At 28.1% G+C, this 27,955-nt stretch overlaps 3 protein-coding genes across 6 annotated transcripts; 2 read left to right on the plus strand and 1 right to left on the minus strand.

Moving 5' to 3' along the window:
* Nucleotides 1-133: 133 nt before the first annotated feature.
* LOC113548098 (zinc transporter ZIP13 homolog) lies at nucleotides 134-14,257 on the minus strand. 2 transcript variants are annotated; one of them, XM_026948773.2, is made up of 8 exons: nucleotides 14,214-14,257; nucleotides 7,820-7,870; nucleotides 4,635-5,065; nucleotides 1,771-1,872; nucleotides 1,485-1,702; nucleotides 1,294-1,414; nucleotides 1,073-1,228; nucleotides 134-690 (listed from the first exon to the last, which is right to left on the minus strand). In XM_026948773.2, exons 3-8 carry the CDS (start codon nucleotides 4,876-4,878, stop codon nucleotides 515-517), a joined length of 1,017 nt encoding a protein of 338 aa, XP_026804574.1. In that variant the 5' UTR covers nucleotides 4,879-5,065; nucleotides 7,820-7,870; nucleotides 14,214-14,257; the 3' UTR covers nucleotides 134-514. The 2 variants fall into 2 exon arrangements, with proteins under 2 accessions (XP_026804574.1, XP_026804573.1); XM_026948772.2 differs by lacking the exons at nucleotides 7,820-7,870; nucleotides 14,214-14,257 and adding an exon at nucleotides 5,441-5,834.
* A 3,888-nt stretch (nucleotides 14,258-18,145) lies between these two features.
* LOC113549798 (F-box/LRR-repeat protein 2) lies at nucleotides 18,146-24,602 on the plus strand. 3 transcript variants are annotated; one of them, XM_026951262.1, is made up of 8 exons: nucleotides 18,721-18,939; nucleotides 19,035-19,121; nucleotides 22,209-22,408; nucleotides 22,758-23,032; nucleotides 23,108-23,374; nucleotides 23,445-23,814; nucleotides 24,126-24,329; nucleotides 24,427-24,602. In XM_026951262.1, the coding sequence occupies exons 1-8, from the start codon at nucleotides 18,922-18,924 to the stop codon at nucleotides 24,560-24,562; spliced, it is 1,557 nt and encodes a 518-aa protein (XP_026807063.1). In that variant the 5' UTR covers nucleotides 18,721-18,921; the 3' UTR covers nucleotides 24,563-24,602. The 3 variants fall into 3 exon arrangements, with proteins under 3 accessions (XP_026807064.1, XP_026807063.1, XP_026807065.1); XM_026951263.1 differs by lacking the exons at nucleotides 18,721-18,939; nucleotides 19,035-19,121 and adding an exon at nucleotides 18,146-18,411; XM_026951264.1 differs by lacking the exons at nucleotides 18,721-18,939; nucleotides 19,035-19,121 and adding an exon at nucleotides 21,910-22,059.
* Nucleotides 24,603-24,818: 216 nt separating this feature from the next.
* LOC113549801 (sulfotransferase family cytosolic 1B member 1) lies at nucleotides 24,819-27,808 on the plus strand. The gene is given in 5 exon segments (XM_026951266.1): nucleotides 24,819-25,163; nucleotides 25,309-25,408; nucleotides 25,987-26,356; nucleotides 26,917-27,165; nucleotides 27,167-27,808. Coding segments are annotated over 5 exon segments (975 nt in total). The 5' UTR covers nucleotides 24,819-24,967; the 3' UTR covers nucleotides 27,227-27,808.
* The last annotated feature ends 147 nt before the right edge of the window (nucleotides 27,809-27,955 follow it).

Consider the following 27,955-nt stretch of genomic DNA (forward strand, 5'->3'; position numbering starts at 1 on the left):
CTTAGTTGTTTTTTAAACAAAAAATCAATAGAATACATTTTTTAAGTAGTAAAATAAAATAATTAAGGTTAGTTGAACATTATATTTAATAACATAATATATTACATAAATAACTTAAATATAATATGGCTTGGTAATGAAAATAAATTGTGTTAAACTTAAAAAAATATATTAAAATAATGCAATATTGATAACAAAAAAAAAATCAACAATGCACAGCCATAAATAAAGTAATCTCTGAAAATGTGATTTTTTTAATATAAGTAGTAATGTGTGGATCTGTGTCTTGTGGTAACATAAGAAAGAAATTGGATCAAAAAACAAGAGATTTTTATGAATAATACAAATACAATACATAATTAACATAAAATTGTTTAAACAAGTAGTAATAGGTGGTACTTAATAATGTGATTTATACAGTAAAAATGTCAAATAATAATAATAATATTAAATTATAGTCTTTTTAATGGGATACATGGTAGGAGAGTGGGACAAGGAAAAAATGTATGTTTTATTATTCAAACAGATTTGACATGACAAACATAACTATTATTCCAGCTATTATCAACATAAACTGCTTGATTGATTCTCTTGGGTTCTCTTCGAGTAGAAGTTCAGGTAATACAGTAACCAAAGAAATGTGAAGAAAACCCCCAGCTGTAAATGGCATAATCCAAGATGTCTTTGCCTCTAGAAAATAAAATACAATATTTGTCATTTCTACGTTTTAATTGTGAAATACAATGTAAGAATCCAAGTATAGGCTAACGAACTAAAGAAATTATTTAGAATAGGCAAAAAGAAGGATAAGAATAAGAAAAGTTATTTACTGCAATATTACCTATCAGGCTTGTAAGTTATATCAATTTTGAAACATTTTATTAGTAATGCTGTATGCATAAATATTTTAATTTATTTATTGTAAAATTTTTCTTAATCCACAAAATAATAATCTAAAAAAAAATCATTGTTTCTAAGGATAACAAAATAAACCAGTTTACTTTTCACAAATTGAATTTGTAACCTTTTGGTTTAAAAAAATATCTAATGAAACAAAAAAAAATTTGCTTACCAACATCACCAGAAACTCCACTACAGTAGATGGCCGTAAGAGCTCCAAATATGCCAGCAGAAGCTGTATATACTTGAGCACATGCAGCTTCCCAACGACTGAACCCAGACTTCAAAAGAATAGCGAAATCACCAACTTCATGCGGAATTTCGTGAACTTTAAAGAAAATAATCATCTTTATATCAATAATAACTGATAAATGTATGTATTTATGGCATTACCTAATATTGCCAATGTGGTGAACAAACCAACTCTTGGGGATATGAGAAAACTTCCTCCTACCGCCAAACCATGAGTGAAATTGTCAATGCAATTGGCCAATAAGTTTAAATAGCCACTTATCTAAAAAAAAAAAAAAACAGTTATATTTCTGTCTTAATTAATTCATTAAACATTAATAAATAAAACTTGCTTGAATATGATTTTTTGCTTTGGCCGTTGCACCATTACCACATTTAGTTTTTCCTAATTCCTTATGGTTGTTATTGACTGAGTTTATGTCAGTAGACATTTTGCTAGGAATAGTTTCATTGTCATCATCTGATAATGAAAACAATTTCTCAACTATGATGAATACTAATAAACCTGCCAGAACCCACCAGCCATCCCGTATCCAGTCACCATGCCTATCTTTAAAACATAAACAAATAAACTGTGATTATCAAATAATAATATCAGACATATATTTTAAAACATACCTTTAGAAGAGATCCATACTTCAGGTAAAACGTGTAAAAATACATCACCCAACATACCACCAACGGAAAAACTCAACAATAATCGTAAATGTTTACTGCCAGCTAAAAAAAAAGTTATTATTGAAGTATATTTTAATTCATATTTATTATATTTATTTTTAAATTAATTTCAAAAAAAAATTTAAATTTTAACTAAAACCATAATGTAACTTTTTTTGCTCTATTTGTATAAACTGTTAAATAAAAACAGGTATATCTACTTAATTATCTTATTTCTATAACAACTACCTATGCATTATTGATAGTTATATGACCCTCGGTAGTAAATATTTGATTATGCAAATTTATGAAACCAAAACATATTATTTAAAGAATCAAAAACTAATTGGCAATCACAGTCAATACATTGAAAAATCTTGTTTTTCCTTTATTTGTTCACTACTACATTTTAAACAATAATAGCAAATAGCAATAATATTTTTATAAATAAATGAGTCATTCAAAACTATTACTAAAGCCCCATGTTAAGACTTTCGACATAAAAACTAATATGCCAATAATTATGGTTCAAATAAACAAACTGTTTAAAACAAAATACATGATATTTGATTAACAAATGTTTTTTGATCATGTATACATGAAATGAAACTCTGAAAGAGTGAAATAATATCAGTATTATAAGTAATTTCATAACATGTTTAATGATATTTTACAATTATAATTGAATAAGCACATATTGTGACACATGTTTAACAACAGTTGTAATTAATTTAATTTACTAATTAGTATTTGCATCAATATAAAGGCAATATTTTATGTGGAAATTATAATAGTTTGAATAGTAACAAATTCATTATGAATCCAAAAATTAATTTTAATAATTATAACATTTGTTATAAACAGACGAAAAATTACCCAGGCAATTTGATAATACAAATGTATTGCAGATAAATAAGTTATAAAATGTTCCTATAACATAACTAAAATAATATTAAAACAAAATTACAAATCAAAAAAAAAATTGTATGGGCACCTTAAAAATAATGATTATAATATTGAAAATCAAAGTAAATAATTAATATTTTCTCTTACAATTTCCAAATATTCCAAGATATTTATACTAAATAAACTAAATATTCCTTTATTCATTAAACATTTTTAAAAACACAAAAATAAATTTTATATGAATAAAGTATTTAATAAATTTAAATAATTGTTTACTCCCAACAAACTGTATATAATCAATGAATACATGAAAATGCACTCTACTTATAAGTTATAATAATTATTTTCTTGATTGATAAAATGACAAATCAAAAAATTTAAGAGAAAAATATTGTTAATATACTATAAACCAGCGGTCGGCGGCCTGCGTCGCTATTGTATACGGGCTGCTTTAAATTTTAGAACATTTTTTTTTATACATTTCATTATTTAATTTAAAGTTTTAGACAGTATTTTTTTCATAGTTAATAATTTTAGAGTAAATTTTTTTTTTTTGAACAGCCCACAAATTTTTTTAATTAGTGAATGTGACCCGAGTCCAAAAAAGTCGCCGACTACTGCTGTAAACTATTGTGTATTTTCTAGACTAAGAGTTGGTTGTATAATTTTTTCTAACCTAACTTAAATTCAAAAATATCTTTTGCAAGTCTATTTGGACAACATTTTAAACAGATATCAAAGCAATTAATATACACATTGAAAAATTGCTTATTTTCTTCAAGCTAGTTTGATGATTACTACTGACATCAAGTAATTTGTAGTACAATGTACTACAAAATAGATTACAACATAGTTACTCACATGTGACAATTTATTGCACACTTTCTTAAAACCACTGTTTTAATTGTATGACTGAATGCACACATTATTGACTAATATTATTCAGCTAATCAATGTCAAAATTATTGTTCATTTGTGTTATTAGGTACCACTTAGAGTTTTACTGAATTTGTAGGTACACAATATATATTTATTTTGTAATATAATCAACGTGAAAGTGTCTGTAGAATATACTGTTTATTAATAATAATGAATAACTATTTTGTTTAAAAGTCTTTACTTCAAACAGGATGTATTTAATCGAAAGTGTATCCAATTTATAGACATGCACAACTGTCAATCATGTTCAAGGCCATCTAGAGAATCTTGGACATTTATGCTAAATTTATTTGTAAGATTGTGAGGCCATTATAGATTTCTTTGTTAAGTCAAAATATTTGTATTCCGATTTGTAATTACACCTTAAAAATATAACTTAATTTATAAAAAATGTATTATTAGCTATAGTACTTTATGTGAAATAAATTAAATTTATATAAATGCCTTAACAAAATCATGGTTATAAGTTAATAAAATACAATACATTACTTCTTTAACTTATGTTACTAATAATACATTTATAACATTTATTTTTTACCAAATATATAAATTACTATAAAATAGCAAGTTATACAAATGTATTTGAAATTTAATGTATTATTTTAAGTAAACATAATTATTCCCACCCTCTTTTGTTTTGCAACCAAGTTATTTTATTGAGTGCATAATCACAACACCAATAGAGTAGAGTATATTCATGTAAATTATATTCAGACATTTATTATAAAATTATATTGGTAAACTAAAAACACCTTTATCTTATTATTACTTTTGAGATAACAATTAATATATTACGTCAATGTTAGAACAACTAAACAATCACTATCTAGTTAAGAATGAAAACATTGATTAAAATCAAAGTTATTAAGTTTGATTAGAAATCTAGTAAATTATGACTTCCTAACAGTAACCACCTCATATTTCATTATGAAATAATAGAAAGTAAGTTTGTATCATAGATTAAGTATATGAATACTTACGTCCAGTCTTTAGAGAAATTGAGTCATTAACTGGCAATATGAGTAAAGGGAAAAGTCCGCTGAGGCCCACGACGATGGACCCAATCACAGACATGAGGACCGGTTGATATTGAGTGGACAGGAACATTGTTGCGGCCGTGCCCAGGATATTTGAGTAACAATCGCTGAATAATCCGTGACCAAACAGCGTAGAGTTCTGAGCGTCGTATACAATAGGAGCAGTATTCATGTGATATGCACTCATAGTGTGAGATATAAAAAAAGATACGTGCAATTTTCAATTAAAAGAAAATCCACGTTTAAGTGTGTGTTGGACGGGGTGGTGGACGTCCAAGACTGCTATGAATGCTTCTGACACCGCACAGCAATCTTAACGACAGAGAATAGGTTGTTGAGTTGTTTTTTTTTTTTTTTTTATCAGCTCACTTCACCTGAAAAAAAAAGTTCCCAATAATAATAACACGAGAAGAGCAGCAGCATTAATCTAAAACGCAAATAAATGATTTATAATCGTCTCTAATAGACTCACACACGCCACTCTCTTCTCTCACTCTATCTCTCTTTGTCAGCAGTTCTGTATCTTTCCTAGCCACCATGTTTACTACTCAATACGACAATACGCAATATTTACACAAAAGAGCATAATATTAAGTAGGTAGTTATTAATATTGTTAATTGTCAGTTTTTGTTTAGCACCTACGACCTACCTCCTATTCGCACTTCGCGTTCGGCCGATAGTGATTAAACCGGCAAATTATAATACTTATTATTATGTGTATATACTTAGTATTTATTATTATTATTACCAATGACCGGGTTATCTCGCCGACCGGCACTCGTCTGCCGAAGTGCCGACTAGGCGAGCGATTCGTCGTCGCTGCCGGCACGTCCGCCACAGCCGATTCCCATAATTGTATTACTAATATTATTATTGTTTTCGCAGTTTTCTGTTCTTCTGGCGTGCGCGCTTTTGCCGGTCGGGCACAGGTTATTTCGAGTAGTCCGGTCGATATGATTTTACGACAACCGCTTTTGAAACATTACCGTTTCGTTGAAAGTTAAAACAACAATGATGTTGTCAAAAAGACGGAAAATACTTAATACGCGAACGTAACGACGGCAATAGACAACGGCGATGGATCGGTGTTGAAACTCGATTTGGTACGCGCGGTGCGGCTGCTGCAGACTGCGGTGCACTTATTGTTGTTGTTGTCGTATCGTTGGCGGGGACGGCGGGGTGGTGATAGGAGCCAAGGTCGCGACGACGATCGACCAACCACGACGCGTGACGAGCGGAGCTCGCGACAGGAAATGAACGGACAAAAGAGCGACGGCCCTTCCTCTTTCGTTCAGACCATAAATTATATAATTATTATTATTATTGTGCGCATAATATTCTAATATTATTGTAAATTTTATGTATTATTTCGAAAATTATCTAAAGTTCGGACTGTCGTCGCGATCGCTCTATCTAGCGGTCGTCAATCTGATCTTGTGCACACTCCCCGCAGCTGACACACGCGAAACACCAACTACCTATTTATAATATTAATCAGGAATTCAGGACGATTACATAATCCAGCCAATAGTCTTGAAAAATAGTTGTGACTATGAGAGATATACATTGTTTTTACTCAACAGGTTGAGTGGTGTGCAAATTGTATGAATATGGGTAATAGTTTAATATTATGATGGCAACGAAAATTCTATGTGTTTTTTAAGTAGGTAATTAATAAAAAAGAAACATCATTTACATTATTTATATTATCTCTATACTACACTTTATGATTCATATGAAAATCATTAATAGGTACCTACTTACTCGTAAGTACCCAATGCAACTGCTCAAAATCATAGAACCACAAAAAAAATAAAATAAATCATACGATTTTAAAAACTCATTTGAAAATTATTAGCCATTTATGCTCTTATTAATAAATCGAATAAATAATAATAATAAAAACTGTAACTAATATGTAGGTTCGTTATAATATAGCTAATAACTATTGTCGTTGAAGCGTATTTAATCAATATAAAAAAAAAAAAAGAAGAATGCAGATATAAGTAATGTAATTAGGTACCCATCCACAACGAGATAATGCGTGAAATGACACTTATTACCTGACAACTGATGATATAATGTTGCACACTACTATCAATATAATAATGTTATATAAATACCGATAGGCAATGCTACACTACTTAGGTCATAGCCCATAGGTAATATAGTATTATGTTGTATTAAATATATTATATCTATTATAATTTATTATATGCCTAAATGCGTATTATATGATCTCGAAAGTCATTTTTTTTATCGATTGACTATAGGTATATAATACTAATATACTATAGTAGGTATATTTAATGGAAATAATAATACTATATTGTTCGACGGTAAAAAAATCAGGTACCATTAATATAATATATGTACACGTACGACGCACGTAAGCTATTTACTATTATACCAATGTGACAAAGTGTTATATTGATAAACCCATATTTGAACGCTCGCCGTTTATAGTCATTGAGTTTATAGAGTTTATCACTTTATTCACTATGCATTGCAGTCTGTTGTAAATTTAACGTATCACTGTATAGCAGTAGGTATATATTATAATTCTTAGGCATTTAAATAAAATATGTTTAGTTTCAAGATCAAGAAATAGAAACCGGTGTCCGGTGGTTTCAAACCCGGTTTTGTAATCCAAAATATTTCGTAACTGCACGTGTACAATATATATGTATAGTTATTATACATACAAGTATATGAGCCATAAGGAGACGAATACCTAATACTACGAACCCGATTCCTAAAAGAAGTGAATCCGTTTGAGTCACCGAAAACAGGATAGAATGTATAAGCATTCCTATGCAATATATGCATCTATACAGAACTTAACAACACTGCACTATGCTTCAATTCGACAACCTGGCACTCATCTATGAATATTAAAAAAGGATTTGAATATAGTTTTTTTTTTTTAGTTTTTACAGAGACGATAACGAATGAGAAATTGTGTGTTCTGTATGTATATCATGTCCTATTAAACCTATATATGTATATACATACATAAATAGATAATATATAGATATGTGCGTAGTACTTTAAAGTTTAAATTAACTATATCTTCATTAGGTATGCTTATGTTAGGTATACTTACTGTAAGTAATATAAAACTTACCATTTTCGAAATTGAAATCTCCTTTTTTTTTCATACATGGTCCTATTTATCCTTAATAAAACAAAAAAAAAACACGAATTAAAATTAATACTTGGTAGATTACAATATTTAAAACTGTGTATATTATACTTAATTGTTTCTTAAACTAACGAGTAACGAGTATGTCCCTAAATAGCTAACAATAGAGAGGCATATAATAGCATAATATTATATGTGACAATGTACTATGTAGTGAGCTCGGGTACTCCTCACTACGCTTATTATACAATATTTCTAAGAACGCTGATCGGTATCACGTTTGGATAATTGGATATGAGGATATCGGTTAAGGTGAAAGAGGTGAACAGTTGATTGTAGATGACAGATGAGTATCATACATATGGTTATTTATTAATTCAAAGTAATACTTATAAAACGAATGGACAACGTGTCAGATAACTCTTCCTGAGAAATTAGTTTAACAAAGGCTGGTGATCTGGACTTTATAATACAAGTATAGCAATATGTTATTTTGGCACAGCCCAACTACTCAATTAAGTCCAATAAGATGGAACTACGGAAGTACGTATAGACTAATTCTAATCGTATAGCGTATCGGGACATATAGTTATACTATTGGACTATATATTTATATAAATACCAAGTCTCGGCTGTAATGATACACGGTAGAGACTTAAGAGGTGGATATCTAAGAAGCCGAAAATATACAATATTCTTCGGTTTCTATAATATTATATTACAAAAAATAATAATAAGAATCGATGTAAATGCTTTTACTCGCGGTTTTCGGTTTCGGGTAACGCCTATGTTTTCCAATATTATTTAGGAAACAAACAATATAATAATATTATAATGATAGTAGAGTGGCGTTTAAGTTCAGCAATAATACAGCATAAGTGATAAATAATAGCATAATATTTTGTTTATATATTAAACAGCAACGTTCTATAATAATATATCCAATAACCGCTAAAATAGGGGACTACTAATCAATTTAAAAGTATTGAGTTCTTCGCATAATATATCTATATTGTGTATATTATGTGTCTATAAGATACCAATTGAATAAATAATATACGCCATGCAAAGTATAGTCTACTTAAATTGTAATATCGTCGTCATTAAATATTGACGCACAAAATGTCATGACCAAAACCAATTACTTCTTTAGGAATTATTTGTATTTATTTTACTCGTGTATATCATTATAATATAGTACCCACTGTGTTTATATTTTAAAATATACAATGTATAAAAATATCAGATAAAGGTATTAAAAATTGTTGTTAATTCATGCAAAGTTTAATATTTACGATCGTCATAATATGTAATATAGAGTGAAGACTGAGCTGTAACTTACAATAATATTAACAATATTAAGTATAATTCTGTATGTTATAAGCAAGAATAATCAATAATAGTGGTATAAATATATAGTGTAAAATCACCAATGTGTGTTTAGGTATTCATGACAAATTGAGCGTCCAATGACTATTATAGGTATGTATATATTATAGATAAATCTATAATTGTTGATCAGTGGTTGACGGCTTGACGCCAATCAAAGTAACTGCAGTATGTTTAAAATTCTAAATACATTACATTTTTAATAACCAACACGCTTTGGATTAGAAAATAATTATATTTAATTTATCTGATTCAAAACTAATTTTTGTTCAAATATATTCAAATTGAAATAGATTTTTAATATAAAATTAATTTTTTTTTATTAAATAAGTGGATGCGTAGTAAAGTATACATTTATACGTTTTGCAGCCTACAGGTACATACACTTATAAATTAGTATGGGCACATTACTGTATAAATCATTTAGTACTTGAACATACGCTTACAAAGTGTGTAACAGTGAAACGAATAATTTAACAAACGAAATCAAATTACTTCCGTAGAACGACGCTCATTATATTTGTATTAGTATGTAAATATATGTATTCTACCAATTCTCTTTTTCTATGTGTTGATAAATTCATATCTTAAATAGTGTTATTTGTCAAATAATTAGAATTAATAATAATTTAATAGGTATTAGATATATTTGCTATTTATTATTTATAATAGGTAGGTACATACAATAATTAATATAATGTATACAGAGGCGCCGGAACAATGGGGGCAACGGGGGAAATTGCCCCCACAAAATAAATACTGTAGGGGAAGAGCCCCCACGACTTCATGGCTTATTTATATTTACATTTAGCCCACAATACCTAAACAGTATTCTATAATTTTGTTCAGCAAATAACGTATTATATCTGTCAGTAATTTAAAATACCAAATATCACATTAATTGGCAGAAAAATACATAATATGAACTTTAATAATTATTTATTATTTCTCATTCCAGAAAAATAAATTTTGTTTTGCCTACAATTTTTATACCTACATGATTTGAATTGTTTGATAAATATTTGTAAAAAAAAAATGTAATTATACCTATGTACACATTTCCTCGGCATAGGTGCTGTAAACATTGGGGAGGGTTGGAAATAAAGTACCAAAAAAATAAACACCCTTATTTTTGTTCCTATGCCCTCTAGAAAAAAGCTTGAAATATTTTGCCCTCACAGCAAAAAAACCGTTCCGGCGCCCATGAATATATAATAAATTCATACAAATTATGTAGGTATTTATTATGTTTTTTTTTTTAATTAAAATTTGCAAAATAGTAAATAAATAAATAGTTACAATAAATTTAAAAAGAGATAGTTTAAAATATATACCTATATATTATTATATACACTGTAGCAGAATGAATTGCTAGATGTAATTAACTATAAATACCTATATACACCTCTATCAAAATTTATTAAATGAATATTGTTAATTATACGTATTTTAATATTTATTAGGTATAAAATTGTTACTATAAGGTAAAAACACAATTTATTGTATGCTTACTTAATTACATTTGTCATATAGTTCAGTATATACTGTATAGGTATCTACTTTTACCTTTTTAGCACAAAATTATATATGACGAATACAATATGAAATAGCTATGTCCTATATATAGGTCATGTATCTATATAGATACATATATCAATATTATATACTTAATATATGTACTATGTAGGTATATATTTGTATTTTATTGTATACTTGTGTTTAAAAAAAATTGTTAATATAAATCTATTTTCTATAGTATCTAATAATGATTTTAAATTTTTAATCATCTACTATAACGAAACGTTAAGATTAATTAATTAGTACGTAAACCCATTTTAATCAATGGTATATGATGTACCTAATCTGTAAATACATTAAAGTAAATTTGTTTGTTTGATAGTTGGTATTTTTATTCATTGTCTTAAAACAATAACGACAATAAAAGTATAATATACAAAACACATACCTGCAATTTTATTGTAAATTATAATTTATAATTTGTTAAGTATTCAATTCATTATCAAAAAACCTTAAACAAATGACAAACCATTAATAGCAATAATAAATTATACATATATTTACACTATAATACTATATTATATGCTAAATTTGTATTTTAAATAGATAAATTAATTTTTATGAATTCATGCAGGACCGCACTCATTTACATAAATATCAACTTACAACTTATCAATTTTAAAATTGTATAGAACAATTCACCAAACATGGTGACCCCCATTTTTTTCATTTAATAATGAAGCATCATTACTGTTGAGAGTTTTAAATGGTAGTTAAAAACTTTATTTTAATATTTTTGAGATTTTTTTGTACAGAAACAGAAGTTTGTATGTCTACAGGACTTTTCTTAAGTAATAAAATGTTTTTGTCAATTTTAAAATATAGTTTCGTATTACATAAAAATTCAAAAAAATCAGATTTTAAATAGCTGTATTATTGAATAAAAAAGGGGATGAGCAATGAGCACGCTTAGTAAATCATTTTGTGTATATTTGTTCTTCCCAATTTACATATTTGTAGATTGTAAGTAATTTAAAGTCTAACAATTACCCACATGCACCTACATAATTTATTAAATAATGGTATTTTGTATTAACAATCATATTATTATTATTATTATTTATTTAAGATTTTACGTATTAAATAAAATACATGTATTATAATTATAATAATAATTTAAGTTATAATTTTTAACAATAATATTAAATTAACATAATAATAATTATAATATTATACATAAGAAAAATATATTTATATATATAATGGTATATTTAATAAATAAAATAAAAACGAAGAGATAAAAAAAAAATATATATATATATATATATATATGTATATATAAATACACAGTTAATAAATAGGTATATGTAGATAATAGTTTAAGTATCTAATAAGTTTAGACAATTTTAGTTTTTAAAATTATTTCCATATTTGTATACAGTCAATTATTTGCAATTGATTTTGCATGTCAATGTCCAAAATTATTACAACGCATATGATTAAAATAAATACTGTTATGATAAAAATTAACTATTCATAAAAGTAGTAGTAGATAAAAATATATTTATTATTTATAATATAATTAAAAGTAATAATAATATTACATTAAAACTCACCATACATTTTTATTAAATTTTTTTTTAAATAATTTTTTACGTGATGTTTGGTACACAATATATTATTATAATCTTTAGCAGCCAAACGCATTACTACATAAATATATTTTAATGTAGGTACATCGTAGAAGTAAACTATTTAATACGCATGAAAAAGTGCTGCGGCTGAAGTTTTTGTGTTTGAAAATGGCTTAGTTCCAAAGAATCTGACAAAACATTTTAAGAACTTGATAATTTGATATATTGTATAAGTATAGATGTATAGTATTCTGACATGCTGTAGACATAGTATAATTAAAAATAAAAAACTATTAGGTATACTCTATATTGGAATATAACATAACAAGGTAAAACAAATAAAACAATAAGATAATCAATATAACTAATCGCATTCTACCTATATTGTTAACAAAAACGAATAAATTATATATTGTTATTGTGACCAACTGTTTAGAACTTTTATACGTACTATGTAGGTACAATTTAAAGTTTAAACATTAAACGTACAAACAAGACACAATTAAAACGTTTTCACATAATATATTTCCTTCTTACTCGTCGGCGGCTTATTTATTTTTATATTCTTTTAATAGATAAGAATGTGAATACACGCGGAATATACACATCAATACTATTGATGATACAAAGAGTGAAGGTAACGTGAGAATTATAATTTTTTTTTTTAAATTTAATTACTTATAGTAAATAGGTACTATCGCAAGTAGATATTGATTATTTTGATTATTTCAATATCGATACGTTCTACAACATAGTTTGTTATGTTATGTTCTTACAAGCGAATGAAGAATATAATCACTATCTGCTGTATGCACAATTAGTACTAAAAGAATATTTAATAAAAAATTTACCTAAACACGCTAAATAATAACAAAAGTTAGACGTTGCCACTATTCTGCAACACATTTATTGATAATTATACAATACCCATAAGTCATACATACATAACTATTGATCACAATAGTTAATTACAGTGGTGAAATATTTATATAGTAATAAATATGTAACAGTTTCATTCGTCCTCTAAACAGATTGTAAATAGACCATACACATTCATTTAAAACGAATATAATTTCTCGATTATTTTTATTAATTTTTGGAGAAAATAACGGAAACAACAATGTAATTTAAACACTTTATATTATTGTATCTACAGTGTGCACAGTGCAGATGCGAGTATATTATTATTTATTACACTAGTTTTTAACAAAATATTTACATTTATTATTTATCCTTAGATATCTTATAAATAAGAACTGAGATATTATTTATAAATTATAATACTTTTAAATATATCATTTATTTTAAACCACAGCTGAAATTATTGAATAAAATAACATTACTTATACATAAAAATTATAAATTCGTACTTTCATAAAGTTCTACATTGAATATTTTCAAAAAATTATATTATACTTTTATAATTTTACTATTTCTGTGCATCTTAAATTTCTTTTTTCAATTTTATAATATATAATATAAGCCACAATTACGACTCAACTTTTCAAACACAGACACAATAATCTTTTTTTAGTTTAATTGCTTATAATTTTCTTTTAATTTTCCATCTAACTCACTACCTTATAATTGACTGCAGAAGACGTTTAAAACGAAAATGGCGTCGTTTATTCCAACCGAACCTTTTAGATTTTAATTGAATGAAACGTAAGTGATTACTATTCTGTTTACGTAAAACTTACCCATTAGGCATCACATATACAGTAGTTGAAAAAATAAATATTCACAGATTAAATGCATTTACTATATTTAAGATTTAATTCGAGTAAATATTTTTATCGTTAAATAAAATAAGAGTATATTGTAATAATACTTACTATGTGTCAAAGGCACGAGGAGAGAGGTTTATTGAACACAGTTTGAACGAGTGTACGCTACTGCAGATTATTATATAGAATTGATATTATATCAATATTTTTACTGTACGAGTTAATGACCGATTAATTCTGTGATGATTAATATTATGATGAATGATTAATTATTGAACATTTACTGTTTACAGTTTAGATGCATAATAATAATTTAAGTATAACAATCAATATAATATCGTCTATGTAAGCATCGTGTTGTCATTTGAAACGAACGACAGGACATTTATACTTATTTAATATATATATATATATGTGTATATCGTGGATTTTTTTTTTATTATTATGCGATTCAATACATTTATTATAGTAGGTATTATAATATTAATAATATTATACGATGATACGTCATGCTGTAGTGCTCCACACATAATATTTACATTTTTGTATGTGTAGTTGCCATTTTGTGACCCGAGTCAGGCGCATAGTTGTTCATAAGCGACAGCTTTCGTTATAATTAAAAAAAAATTATTATTATTTATATTCATTTACCGATTGAGTTATTCAATTTAAGTTGGCCAATATCTCTCCTTCAACCGTCTATGTGTGTACATAAATAATATTATATACTTATAGTTAAAATAAAAATTTATATTTTAAAAGTAAAATTGAATAGGTACTTTTATATTTTGTTCGGAAGCCCGTTGGGTTACTAATGACTTGCAATAAATTTATATGCGGAAAAGGAGTGGGGGAATGATATGATTGAGTAAATATTATTTGAATCTATTTTTCAATAATTAAAGGTGAATTTCCCTTAACAACCTCAAAAGTAGTCGTGCACATATACCTAAATACAGCTAATAAAGCTTTTTCGTGGAAGTTGGATGTGTTTATTTGGATTATTTTAATTGCGTTATGATGTGTACATTATATTTTTGACGATTTTAATGCTAAAAGTGCTTTATTTCTTTTGTCACTTAGCCAAAGAAAAAAAAATGTTGGCTTCTTAAAAGATTGGTGTTGGGTGTCTGTATTCAATTTTTAATTTTTGCAACATAGCATGAAATACAACTTGGCGCCATTGTTGTTATTATCAATGTGTCATGTATACTATGTTATGTAATACTTTAATTTTTGAATTACCTAAATTATAACCGAATGATTTTTCAATAGAAATTAATAAAAATAATTTCACTGTACTGTTCCATTACATACTAATTGATAATAAAATAATATAACATACTGATGTATCCATGACGTGCGCTTGAAGCTACACATACATTTAGAATGACTAATTTGTTTTATACGAACAGTCCTAGCTGAACTACGAACAATAACAATTAAATATGTATAAGTTAATGTTATACCACACATTGCCATATTATAAAGGTGTCGAGATCATATTATATATTTACTTTTCACCTAGTACGTTCGCGTAACAGTAATCTCGCGAATACTAATTCCAATAATAAAAAATATACATCCATTATCCATATTATGTCGATGCATAAATTGTTTATTATTTTCGTTATTAATGATTATATCATATCATATTATTTTACTAGGCGGTACCTCTTTAAGGAAAATAGTTGATAATATTTTATTATTACTATTGCATATTATACGTATACAGCCGTATACGATAAATGAATAAACAACAATAATTGTTCAACAACTTTCCATTGTTTATAAATTTATAATTGCACGTTTAACATCGTTTAATCGAGGTACGGGTTTGTATAATTAATTTTAAGTACATAATAGTTAGAAATCAAGTGTTTGTATTAATGCACCTATAATATGAATTTATTTTTTTTCCTTAGCTCACAAAGACATACTGGACCTTACTGAAAAGAACTGTTGTGTAAGTCCAAGGACTATTATGATGTTTATAGTCAGTGTATGTTATCCAAACTATGTTATTGCTATATTTTATTGCTATATTCAATATCATCCAATTATAATTGAAAAATGATAAGCGTGCAATTGTAGTATAATTTTTTATAAGAAATTTTAATATTTTTTTTTTTATTTCAACGTTATTTTATGATATGTACAATGTACCTAAGTACCTATGTACTATGTAATTATGGACTACGGTAGTTGTATCATTTGTTTATAGTAATTATTAATAAGTAATTCATCAACACGAATTTCAATGCGTAATAATTAATAAATAAATTGTCAAAAAATGAGACGAATTTTTTATTATTCCATCGTTTCACTGCGGTGATCTTTTTATAATTAATACGATATTAAACACTGAATACTCGGAATATTTTATTTTTTATTCAATGATTTATATCCATTGAGGTTAAATATCAATGTAGATATTTATCGATGTAGTTTAACCCTTTGTGTAATTTCACACTCACAAACAGCTTATCAAATGATATTTTGTATTCTTGGTACTTATTGTTTAAATTACTGAATTGTGTAAAATGTCACCTATCTATCGTATTGGGAAAGTAATGCAGACGCTGTCCCCCCACCCTATATCAGTGGTTCTAAACAGAAAAAAACATATCGTATGGACGTGTTACGCGCATAGTTATGCTATTGTATATCGTTTACAGTATATTAAACTTATTTAATTATTTTATTTTTCACAGACACTACTTAAAAAATACTGTTTTTATTTTATACGGTATATACCAAAGATTTAAACAGAATATAGTGTTTATTAAAAAACGTTTGTTACTGTTTAAAACTATTCAATACACTCATACTATACATTTGATTTTACCACGGATTTAACCGTGTTTCCCAGTCCTATTACATATATAGTATCCAATCCGCTGCGGTAAATTCGCGATTCATACTATACCAGATATGGTCATATGGATAAACGGTATATTATCTTTACCAGATATACCTTCCTTATTTTATTTGAATTTATACCTCTAAAATAAGCTTAAATTACGAAGCAGCGTTTGTTTATCTCCATATACATTTTATACAGGTATAAACATTTTTTGAAAATTGTAGACTCATTATATATATTGTAGTCTACACTTGGTACATGTATTATACATAATATTCAGAATGCGCGCGTGCAAATCAACTTATTAGTAACAAGTGATGAAGTGGTAATTTTGTGTTTACAATTTTAAAATAACTATCTCAAAAGTTTGAACTACAAATAAAATGTTTAAAAGATTATTGAACCTAACAAAGAAGAATATGTATGTGGATTTTTAGTTTTTTTCCATCATAAAAGTTTAAACTTTAATACAATATCTAATTATTGTCTAACAGTTGGTTATGATTTCGTTAGTTGTCATTATCAGGTACGTATCCAGGGGAGGTTCACGGGGTCTGGACCATCTTCCCCGAAATTGTTAAAAATTAAAAATAAAAAGTTTTCTACACCAATCATGTAAAAAAAAATCCTGGCTACGTGCCCGGTCATTATTGTCGTGCAGGTTATTGTCCTGTATCTCGAGGCACCCTGTATAGTCATATAATATTAAAAATACCTAATAGCGAATGCAAATTTGCACTCGACAGTGATAACTGACGAGTAATGCGCTGATAAATTAATCAATCGCGGCGTAATTGCATTTGGCGCTGTTGTCCAGAATCGATACAATCTAGTACTTACGCGTACACATTAATTGTAGGTTTAACCTACTGTATTACTGTCAATATGTTTATAATGTCTAATGTCTGTGTATATGCAACTATTCTCCAATGTGTCCTGTACTTATAATAATCGGCACGAGGTGCCATGATTTATCGTACAATTACACGTCGTCGTATTTATAGTATTCTACCGGTGCTCGCACGTTCATCTGTTAATCTATTTTCAGACGTCCCCGCGATGGTCACATTCGATGGGATTCGATTGTTCGATTTCGTTCGGTTTCCGCGGGCCCATTCACGGCACCCGAAAATCGGCGATCAGTGTTTCCGGCACAGGCACATTGATCGGACCAATTCGGATTTATCGAATCGGACATGACCAATGCGACAAAACAATAATGACTGTATAATAATTTTACGTTATGCAACACTGCTGCAGTCATTAATTATATATACAGCTATAAAAGGACAAATCGTGTACATCCTTTAGCCGTGTCAAGTGTCAGTTGCGTAATAGTCTGCATATAAAAGTGTAATGGATTCGTGGCTGTCGGTGGACGTGACAACGGCCAATGTCCTGTCCAGAGACAATCGAGGATCCGTCCGCGGAGTCAAGACGGTAAAATTATAAATAATTTAATATACCTATATGCGTATTACAGGCTAGTTGGCGGTGTGTTCTTTCCGTTTTCCTGCGGTTTTACGTGAAAAAAAACTATCCCGCGTATGCAGCGTTTAACGAGTCCCCCGAACATTGGCGTGGGCACCCGGCTTTGCGAGTATTTATAGTGTGTAGCACGAATAAAATGAAATATTTTTCCTCTCAGAAATCGGCGGTGGCTGCGTTGGCGACTGCGGTTTGGATAATTTTTTAAAAATAACTTAGCCCGCGTTCACCGCGCCATTACGTATAGGTACGACCGTATAATACTACGCGACTGGCATTCGGCTGTTCGTCTATCCGATCCGTTTGCCACATATTTCATGTTTTTCGTAAAAGTGCGCTGTATTTCATATTATTAGATAATCATTAATACATATATATATAATATTATTATAATCCGTCGTCTGAATATTTTTTGTTTCGAATTCGTGAACGTATATATTTTCTCCGACTCGACTGCGGACAATGGATATATCGTCAGACGTCAGTATTAAATATTTTAACAACAATAATAATAATAATAATAATAATCAAATCAATGATATAATCGAGTCGTATCGTATATACATATTATATAGGTTTGGGGGCAGTTAGCATTAGAGGCTTCTCAGGTGTATATCGATGACGGTACAGGAGGACCCGCCAAGAGCCCGTATGCCGGAACGGTAAGACGACGATGAGATGGTTGCATTGCGCGAATTATAATATTATAATAAATCGTTATACGTGTTTACTGCAATGTGTCGTTGTGTCCTGCAAATTTTTAACGTTTTAAAAAAGATAGAGCGTATTAAAATTTAAAAAAAAAACCTTGTATAGTCGTATACCTACGGTTTACTTACATGTTGAAATTATATTTTACTTTATCATTTAGTCAACAATTATAAATATTTAGAAGACTGTTATTATTATAGATACTTATGGTATCAGAAAAATATTAAATGGATTAGTCTTAGCAACAACATAATATAGGCTAGACTTATTTCAGACAGATTTGAATAAACGTAATAAAAGCTTTTCAATTTATCGAGAATCTTTTTAAAAATTTGGACATTACTAGCTAATTATATTTATAATATTATGTTGACCATTTGATATCATAAACCTATATGTTATAAACCTATAATAATACTTAATAGTAATTCAATATTCACGGGAGGGATACCTTATGCTTAAATTTTTCATAATTGGGGTTTTGATTACCTTTGCAAGAGGTTTTCATCATTTAACAGAAATATTTGGTTTAAAATGTATTTTATCTATATATTTTAATTAGTGCTTTACTGTATGATCTGAAAATAAAATCTGAAGTAAAATATGTTCCTTTGAGTTCGCTTGTTTTGATGGTGAATGTCGAACTAATTGTAATGTATCTTTTGATAATATAATATACTAATTTAGAAACTCGCCGAGTATTGTCTAGTGTGTATAATAATTGATTCAATTTTGATCAATTTTATACTGTTTATTTAGTGTTTAATTTATGTAATTTAGAATGTATACCTATTGAATATTATATGCTTTACACCTGTACCTACTATATTAGTATAATATTACTATTATATATATATATATATACCCCGCAGCTTCTAATGAGGTCTTTGGTCTACGCGTTGTTTTCATGTTTTTACGATTATGATTTTAACTTAATGAACATTAATAGTGTAACGTTATTATTAATGTACATACATAATCAGATGTTGCCCAGCAAGTACCATAATATAATAAAATTGAATTTTTAATTGATCTATAAATTTGAAAAAATTCAACAAAAAAATACATATCGTATTGGTATTAAATAATTTCTCAACGATAACTTAATGATTCGGTTTATGAATGGTAAACCCAAGATAATAATAATATATCAGAGAAAATTTTTATGATTTCTCATTAATATAATAATTAAAACAAAAAAATTAAATAAAAACTTGCTCTGCCATAATAATAATATAATAGGTGTCGAGAGAACATCGCCAATATTGAATAGATTAATGTAATAAATGTGTAAACATTCAATTCAATGATAAGCTATTAAATATGAAAAACGATTCTGGACGGAGATGGCTGTCTGTCAGTCTATATTACGAGTACATTTTGTTATATAAATATATATGATGTATAAATATTATAGAATAATTTATTTTACATTAAGTAACACTGCACGTCGAAATTGTCGAATTAATAATTGCCGGAAACATCACATTTATTCAATTATTAATTATTACTATGCATTATGATATTTATAACATTTAATATTGTCATTAATTTTTAAGTCAATACTGATTTACCATAAAACGTGTAAATAAGTTTATCGTATAAATAGGGAATATCTTAAAATTGATCTAAATATTTTTAAAGCGTCATTGTATACTAAAATATTTATAATTTACGTATTCGTTTCAAATTCCCTCAGATAATATTTTTTTTTGAAATTTGAACAAAAAAATAAAGTTAATATCAAATTTAGTAAAAGTTTTATGTCTCCAAAAAAATTGAATCTATACATTCTTAATTAAAATTTGCAAATTATATTGATTTTGACGAGTTTTATCGACATTTTAAATTAAAACGTTTGTCTAAATAAAATTTGTAAATTTATTTTTATTGCTTATAAATACAAGTAAAACGTATGTAGTAATTTTTATTAAGCTCCCAAAATATTTTACTGAGCCTGATATTTTTATTAAGAACTTAATAAACAAAAAAAATAATTGCATCACATTATGTATTAAATGCTTATACGAATATTTGGAATAAATTTATTGTCTGTATACATTTGAACTACAATATAACAACAACAACAACAACAACAACAAAATTGATTTTGCCAAATACTGATTTTCCATAAAAATTCATAATTTTCTCTAATTTTTTTTTGGATTATTAACCCTTAAAATACTTATTAGATCCAATTTCAATCAAAAATATTACTGAAAAACTAATAGGTAACGACGGTAATGATAGTGTAAAAAAAAAAATCATTGCCATCAAAACCAATATAATATTCAACGCTTCGCTTAGTCAACAATTATTATTGAATAAATAATAAAACTCTAAGAAAGTTTTTATTTGTTTAAAACGATGTTTTTCATTATTAAATATATTTTAAAGTAAGATAAATTAAAATTATTTAAATTCACAGTGTGTAAAAAATAATATAAAGTTGCATTTATGAATAACAAATTAATAAACACATAATTAACGATTAAACTGAAGAGAAAACATAAATAAAGTCGTAATATTTAATATTCAGTTAATTCTATTATATTTATATAAGGAGGTACTTATTATTTTTAAATTTGAATTTCTGAAGGTGAACAAGCTATTATTATAAGATATAAATGGACGAGTAATACAAAATATTTGTTGTGTATACACGTAGTTTTTCTCTCATTTCTAAAATTGTAAAACTCGTAATTATACGTAATTATCGTAGTAATTATATTATACAATCCATAATATAATAAATTTGTTTATAATAATATTTAAACATTATAACCATGTAAAAAGTAATAAATATCCAAATAAAATTTGGACCATGTTATGACCATGATGTCCTGTCAAAAATACATTGGCCATTAGGTACTTAAAATTCTGTAAATCGTAAGTTTAACAATAGTATTGTAGCTAGTCGTGCTTACGTATATGTTTGTGAGAATAATAAATAATAATAATAATAATAATATAATGTGTCAATTGGTGTTTCCAAATGCTTAAAAAAAAATACTTACGTTATTTATTTTTTTCTATAGACGATCGAAAAACTGCCGGATAAAGTTTTGTTGAACATATTTTCGTACCTGAACCACAAAGAGATATGTAGTATGTCTAGAGTGTGTAGAAAGTGGCGCACAATTGCGTACAACACGTCCCTGTGGTATAGCGTATCCCTAAGACCGGAAATATCGGGACTCCACGTCACGTCGCTGGACTTCCTGCTATCTCTTATCAGGTGACTATGGTGATTCGATCGTCAAAATATATATAATATATTATAATATGTATTATACTATTCATCTATTATATATATTCAAGATGTAATGGAAATAATTGTCAAAATATGTGTTTAACTTACTACACCTATTATAGTAATACCTGCAGTGTATGTAATGAGTAATAACATTTGTTATTATAACCATTAACCAACATTTAATTAGAATAAAAGGTAGGTATTACATATAATAAATATTAGAGATATTGGTCTGCAATTATTTCTGTTTCAACTTGTATACGCGTATAATATTGTGCCTGCGTTTTCCGCCTAACTGTGTCAACGTGTGTACAATAAAAATATTATGTAGTGTGAGATTCGGCTCTTCGCTGCGTTATATCGAGCTGCCCATCGAGCTCATAACGCACACAGTCTTACATGAACTGGCCAATAGATGTCCAAATCTCACTCATATGTTACTCGACTTCTCGACCGCCATGCAACTACACGATTTCAGCGAGCTCCAAGCATTCCCCACCAAGTTGAAATACCTCTGCGTGTGCTTATCGGAAGTTATCTTCATGGAAGGGTTCATGAGAAAGATCTACAACTTCATAAACGGACTGGAAATACTGCATTTGATAGGTAAATCGGTTGCCATCGGATCGTGCTAAAATGATATGTGTAAATAAATAATATTAAGTATGAGTTCATGTCCAGGTACTTATGAAAAAGTTGAAGAGGAAGAGGAAGAGATTTATGAGGTTATAAACGTTCACAAACTTAAATCGGCGACGCCGAACTTAAGAGTCATAAACTTGTACGGGATAAACTTCATCGACGACAGTCACATTGACGCGTTCAGCTCCAATTGTATACAACTCGAGTGTCTAGCCGTGAACTATTGCTCCAAGGTCACGGGGTCCACTATGAAAACGTTATTTCAGAGAAGTAAAAGGCTCAGGTGTCTTTTAATGAATCAAACGAGTAATTACGATATTATAGTTGTACGACAACGAAAAATTATAAATCGCGTGACGCATGAAATTTATTTTAGATCTCATTAGTGAGTATGTTATGCAAGTAGAATGGGAAAAATCTTCGATCCAAGAATTAGATATATCCGGGACCGATCTCTCTACCGAATGCCTAATCGACATGTTAGTTAGGATACCGAATTTGAAGTTTCTGAGCGCAGGCCAGTTAAACGGATTCAACGACACTGTGTTGAGTACGTTTATGGAACAGGGCAACGTCAGGAACCTGATTGCGCTCAACTTGGACTATTCGGACAATTTGTCGGACGAAGGACTTTATAAATTTTTGTCCCGATATGGACATCAGCTACAGGGGCTTTCGTTGGCTGGCATGCCACATATTACCGATCAACTGTGGAACACGGTCCTGCCGGTACTCAATAATATCATGTAAATACAAGTATAAATAATTATTTATAATCATTACCGTAAAGTATATATTATATTTTATAAATTCTTATGGTTGATTTAAATATCAAAATAAAATAATATATAATAAGTTTGAATAAAATATATTATTACGCGAATGTCTTATAAATAGTCGTAATAATATAATTTATTTAATATGGAGCTAATGACGAATAACTGTGGCAAAATTGTTAAAAAAAAAAAAAATAGAAAGTTGCAAAAAATATACACTTAATGTGAAAGACGAAAATTAATATACGTACATAATATTGGTATATATATATATATTTCAGAATTATGGTTATGGGCACTCAAGAGAGACTATCTGGTAACGTACTAGTAGATCAACTTATGGATGGTATAGCTACAAACTGTCCGAGACTAGAAAGGCTCGAATTAAAATGGGATCCGGATAATTTAAGGTTTTCGGATAAAAGCCAAAAAGCCATTGATATTTTTCGAGTGAAATGTTTGAAACTCAAATGTTTGGTTTTAAGGTAACACACAATAATTAAGTATTACAATAACAAAATGTTTTTTGTTTTTCAACAGATTATACATTCTTTGCACTCATGTTTATGTTTTCTTTTTCAGCGATGGAAGATATTACGAAATAGTGAAAGCAAACTTTGAAAGAGCAGATAGACTAACAGTGGTTAGGACCACTACATGTTGTAGTGTTTCAAATTATTACCTACTACAGAATTACAAAGATTTAATATTTAATTAATTCCAGATCATTTATAATTTATAAAATCAACTAAATAATTAAAATGTAAATATTTTTATTTCCGATGGTATATAATACTATTATAGTGTCAACCCTATATACACACACACATATATATATATAGTTTAAGCACCTAAAATAACAATAAAATATAAATATTTCATAACGAATCAACCTTCGTAATTACGCAAGAGAAAGTAAACACGCATTGCTTTCACTTCCCCCGAGAACAAGTTTAAGAGAAAGTATAGTTTAAAAGAAGAAAACGCGAAATTAGGTGCATCGGTACTGATCATATTGAATTGTGACGAGTCGCACAACACATCTGGTTCGCAACGTCGCTTAATAGCTTATAAAAAATAAAAAAATTAACGTTTATTTCATAAAATATACAAATTTTCAAAAATGTACATAAAGTACGAAAATCTCGAGGATAAATTCGCTAAGAGACTGGACGATTTGTTCGGCGTTAAAGACTGTCTGATCGAAGTCAATCCGGGCAAATGTATACTTCCGCCCAAGTACAAGGATTTGGGGCAGAGAATCAAAAATATGGAGGTCAGATCTGATGATGTATGGCTTGTGTCGTATCCAAGAACAGGTAATATTTTCAGTAATTTACTTCCGGATTTTTAATGAGGCGTGAACAACGACATTGCATTTTCAAATAGTAGTGGTGTTGTTTTTGGCATCAATTATACTTATACGATGACTAATACCATTTTTTACTGATAAATTTATTACAGGAAGTACTTGGGCTCAAGAAATGGTTTGGTGTATTTGCAATGACTTGGATTTTGTAAAAGCAAAAAGCATGATTGGACAACTAAGGACACCGTTATTAGAGTGAGATGCACCTTAATATATACATACTTATTTCTAACAACCATTAAAATATATATTTTATTATAAAAAATAATGAAATAATATCAATAATAGTATTGTATAAATATGTTAACGTACTATTACCATACGCAGTACACGATTTATTTGACAAAGATTAAAAACTGTTGTTGATTTATTATTATGAAATTTAATGTCGATGAAAATGTCCAATACATAAGATATTAAGATTAAATTGACTTCAAAATAAATAACAAGTATTTTTATCAATTTAAATGAACTATTCGTTCTAAAAATCAAAATTGTCTTATATTTAAAATACAGTTATATACTTCATAATTTATTTAAAGCATAAAAATAATAAACAAATTCAAATTGTGGGGAGCAATAAAATACGCCTTCCTTTTTTAACAAGATAAATTGTGTTACATTAAGATAAATTACATGAAATCGAATAGAGTTGCGGTCAGAGCTTGTTCAATCCTACAATACGATCGCATAATGACTGTATTTCCGAAATATATGCGTTTGTCGTATTATACACTATACATTAATTCGGCGTATATTATAACGTTGTATAGGTTAACAGCACTTATGGGTAACGACACGAGCAAATTGAAAGACGAACTGGGCAACTCTGTGGAACAAGTGGAGAATATGCCGTCGCCCAGGTTCATAAAAACACACTTGCCGGTGCCGTTGTTGCCCGAACAGTTGGCGAACGTCAAACCGAAAATCGTCTACGTGACACGCAACCCAAAGGACATGTGCGTGTCTTATTATCACTATTGCAAGCTAATACACGGCTTACACGGGTCGTTCGACGAGTTTTGCGATCTGTTCATACAGGGCAAGACGCCGATCGGTCCGATTTGGGATCACATACTGGGATTCTGGGAACAAAAGGACGAACCGAACGTGCTGTTCATCAAGTACGAGGACATGAAAAAGGTGAGCTAGTGATCGCAGTTGTCTACAGTAGATAACCGTTGTCGTGGTAAAATCTTAAGACTAAATAAAAGAGGAGTACACCGAATGTATTATAATATTACGTTAAATGTGCAAACTTTATATGTATCTCGAAACATCTGGATTTGAAAGTTCGAAATTTTTAATACATTTTGGAGGGAGAGTCCTGTTTGATGAATCGTGTAATTTAACGAAAATATAAATTTTTGACAAAATGAACCAAATTTTATTTGTTTTCATTGTTTAGATATAAAGATAATTACCATATTAAATGTGTGTATGAATATGTAATTAGACTTAATAAAATAATATTAAATTCTTTGCGTTTTTAACAAAAAGTATTTTTACTAATTTCTTTACAATAATCAATTTAAAAAAATTGTATATTTCAATATACAGTCTGCTAGTATTATTAATGATGCATATTTAATTACATACTATTACCACTTTCTAAGTATATATTGTATCTCTAAGTTATATTACCTGGTTAGAGTGTTAAAAATATTTAATAGTAACTACATGTTGGGTTTGAAATATTTTAGGATCTGAAAGGAGCCATCAGACAAGTATCAGATTTTCTCAACAAACCCTTAACCGATGAACAAGTTTCCGCTTTAGAAGACCATTTGAGCTTCAACAGCATGAAGAAGAACCCGGCTCTGAATTTAGAACCAATCCTTGCCATGATGGAGAAACAACCATCAAACGGAACAAATCCCGACGAAACATTTATTAGGAAGGGAAAAGTTGGGGACTGGAAAAACTACATGTCAAAAGAATTATCAGGACAAATTCGACAAATTTACAGAAGAAAATTTAAAAGGGACTGATCTCGCTTTTGAGACAAATTGATATCATTGATACTATATATTATAAAAAAAATTGTTGTATCACTCTTAGTTTATAAGTATTCAGATAATAAGAAGTATACGTATATAAATGTAAGCAACGTTGTGCGTACACATTACATTATTAAACATCCTTTTAAATCTCCAATGAAAATTTAAAGTTCTTCTTAGCAATTTTTTAAAGATTTTATTTCCAAAGAAATTATCATCTCTATGTTTAGAATCCAAACTTCATTCTTCATAGAACAGTTATCTGAAATTGACATCAATCCACTTCTTAAAAATGAACTAAATGAAAACGAAAATATAAGTTTTAGTTTTACCAACGTACCAATTCTTTTTAGATTGGGACCCACTTTAATTAACAAAAACTTTTTTACTATACTATTTGAACTATATTAAAAATCAAAATCGAAAATCCTAAAACATGTTTTGTCGACTTTACAACACAATTCATACAATTCTATATAAGAACTTATTATAAAAGAAACGTCAAAATGCTTAACTAAAAATAATTTGACATTATTTTAATAATTTCCAAAAATTTTTTAAATTTGTAGTATAATCTATTATTATTTATTGTATATTAATTAAATTGTTATTTTACCAGAGAGTGTCTTATATATTATGACTGTTCTCTTCAAACTTTGATAAGCATAATTTGTATTTTATAATTATTTTAGTTGTATTTAATTAGAATAATATTAATATGTCAATTGTATTACGATCTTAG

Source organism: Rhopalosiphum maidis, chromosome 4 (genome assembly GCF_003676215.2).
Source record: "Rhopalosiphum maidis isolate BTI-1 chromosome 4, ASM367621v3, whole genome shotgun sequence".
NCBI lineage: Eukaryota > Metazoa > Arthropoda > Insecta > Hemiptera > Aphididae > Rhopalosiphum > Rhopalosiphum maidis.